Source organism: Lactuca virosa, chromosome 4, assembly GCF_052849685.1.
Source record: "Lactuca virosa cultivar CGN04683 chromosome 4, Lactuca_virosa_CGN04683_v6, whole genome shotgun sequence".
In the NCBI taxonomy this organism is placed as follows: Eukaryota; Viridiplantae; Streptophyta; class Magnoliopsida; order Asterales; family Asteraceae; genus Lactuca; species Lactuca virosa.
Genome location: NC_136429.1, coordinates 446,019,617 through 446,022,143, shown reverse-complemented (window position 1 = coordinate 446,022,143; position 2,527 = coordinate 446,019,617). Strand labels below are relative to the sequence as shown.

The following is a 2,527-nucleotide window of genomic DNA, read 5'->3' as shown; positions in this document are numbered from 1 at the left end:
AAAACAATAAAATATAAAATTTGCCTTTTAATATCATCCATTTCGCAGGGTACGATGCCAAATGAGGTTGTTATTTCATAGGATCCTGCCAAAATTAATGATTATTTTGATTTTTATTTAATTTTTGAGAAAAATAAAAACTTGAAAAAATTCGTTTATTGGTTTATTTATATTTTGCATTATCCAATTATAATTTGTGTACGTATATTTATTATGATCCGTATAACGTTTTAACGGTTGCCAACTGATCCCCTATAAAACCTCTTTGCTCCCCTCCTCCCCTGTGTTCAGATACTTTCCACTCCTCCAAAGCAACCCACCAACACACACACACACACACACAGATGTCTCGTCATTTCAGGATGCTCGGTGGTCAAAATTCATCCACCACCGCCGTCGCCGAGCAACAGCAGGACCCCGACAATGTCGACTCCGACTTTGTCGTCATCCTCGCCGCCCTTTTATGTGCCCTAATCTGCGTCCTCGGTCTGGTCGCAGTCGCTCGCTGCACCTGGATCCGTCGGATCTCCGGCATAGTCATTATCGGTCGTACAGATCACTCTCCACCAGCGGCAGCAAACAAAGGTCTAAAGAAAAAAGTCCTCAAAGCTCTCCCGAAGCTCACCTATTCCACAGAAACAATGGCGGAGAAATTCCCCGACTGCGCTATCTGCTTGACGGAATTCGTCTCCGGTGACGAGATCAGAGTGTTGCCGAGGTGCGGACATGGTTTCCATGTCATGTGCATTGACACTTGGTTCGGATCTCACTCCTCGTGTCCGTCTTGTCGCCAGATCTTAGTAGCTCCGCCGAGATGTAAGAAATGCGGTGAAGTTCCCGGCGGTGAATCCACTGCAGCTCAGACTGCGAATCATATATCAACAAATGCTTCAATCGACAGGTTTTTGCCCTAGCTTGAAAACTACCGATTTGATTCATTTCAATTTGTAGTTAGGTTTAGAACTGTACAGTAATTAATTAGGTGAAATCATCTTCAAACAAACATGATTATCCTATATAACTACAGTTTATCTGAATATGTGTGAATTTAAACTGTAAACACAGGAGGTATTTTAATAGCTTCATGATTTTAATTAATTCAACTTGTTTGTATGCTGTAAAGATATATTCTCTCTGGTTTATACTCGACACACATTCCTGTTTGTTCCTTTTCTTTGTCCTTTTGGTAAAACAACAAATAATTGAGCTTCAATTAGAAGATTGATCCCATTATATTGGGATCCAATGATCAATGAAACTGTAGTGAGTGCATGTGCATCCAACATACTTTAAAATCGAAAAATGCTCACCAAGAACTCGAATCAGTTCAAATTTGGGAAATGAAATCTTCATGGATGCATAATTTTAGGGTAATTGTTTATCCAAAAAAAAATGGTGAATCTTGTATATGTGTGAAATTGACACACTCCACACGCAAAAGATTGATAAAAATGACTCATTCATGTTGCATGTGTATAAGTGTATTCTTTTACACCACTTCATCAATAAGACAAATACTAGTGGAAAGACCTAATCTGTTATTTTTTTTTTAGACAAATATAATGTTTGACTTGTTATGTAATTTAATAAGAAGGTGCATGAGTTTACATTATTAATGTTATTATATAGTGTCAGTAATTAGATAATTATATAATGGTTGCAATAAAATCAATAAGGGACACATATATGTTGATTAATTTGCTTCGATAGTGGTAAGATTGTATAATTACTTTTCTTGAAATCTATTTGCTCTCTATGTTTATGAATCTGTCAATAATTCTTAGGATGATTTTACAACAAACTAGTATTAAATCACAAAACCTCATATGGCGTTCATGTAAATTTCATGGAACATTAAAATAAAGTCGCCAACATGTTAATATATAAATAACTAAACGACTAAATTTCGAAAGAAAATGTTGTTTTTTGTAACAACTTGGAATAAAGAGTACGGCTTTTTCTTGGATGGAAGAAATATTGATTAGTCATAGTTGTTTGTTTAGTTTTTTTAAGTTGTCATTTTGGTAAGTCGAAAACTAGCTTATAAGCTAGCTTTTTAATTTGACGCGTCATAGTTAGCTGATAAACTAGCTTATTTTTCGAGTATTTTTATATTTTCGTGTTTGGCAAGCCAAAAAGCAGCTTATAAGTTAGCTTTTTAAAAAGCTATTTAAAATACCTTTTTAGGAGCTTTTTTTAAATCTTCCAAATATACCCCTTGATTAATTATAAAACACATTCTCTTAAATGTCATTTTATATAATTTTATTTATTTCAGTTAGTTTTACCAAACATCATCTTTTTATTAATTTGTTTTTCAGCTATCAGCTAACAGCTATTTTTTCAGCTACCAGCTAGCTTTTCAGCTAGTACGCCAAACATAACCGACTAGCTTCTTAGGAGCTTTTTAAAAAAATTTCAAATATACCCCTTAATTAATTGTAGAAACACATTCATTTAAATGTCTTTTTATGTCATTTGGTATCTTTAAGCTAGCTTTTCATCTAGTTTTACCAAATACCGTTTT

At 34.4% G+C, this 2,527-nt stretch overlaps 1 protein-coding gene across 1 annotated transcript; it reads left to right on the top strand.

Moving 5' to 3' along the window:
• Positions 1-254: 254 nt before the first annotated feature.
• On the top strand, positions 255-1,122 carry LOC145109093 (RING-H2 finger protein ATL8-like). The gene has a single exon (XM_079046200.1). It carries the CDS (start codon positions 345-347, stop codon positions 912-914), a length of 570 nt encoding a protein of 189 aa, XP_078902326.1. The 5' UTR covers positions 255-344; the 3' UTR covers positions 915-1,122.
• The last annotated feature ends 1,405 nt before the right edge of the window (positions 1,123-2,527 follow it).

What these genes read in the sequence shown, in the direction of transcription:
- LOC145109093 (XM_079046200.1), top strand. Translation starts at nt 345, where the DNA reads ATGTCTCGTCATTTCAGGATGCTCGGTGGTCAAAATTCATCCACCACC.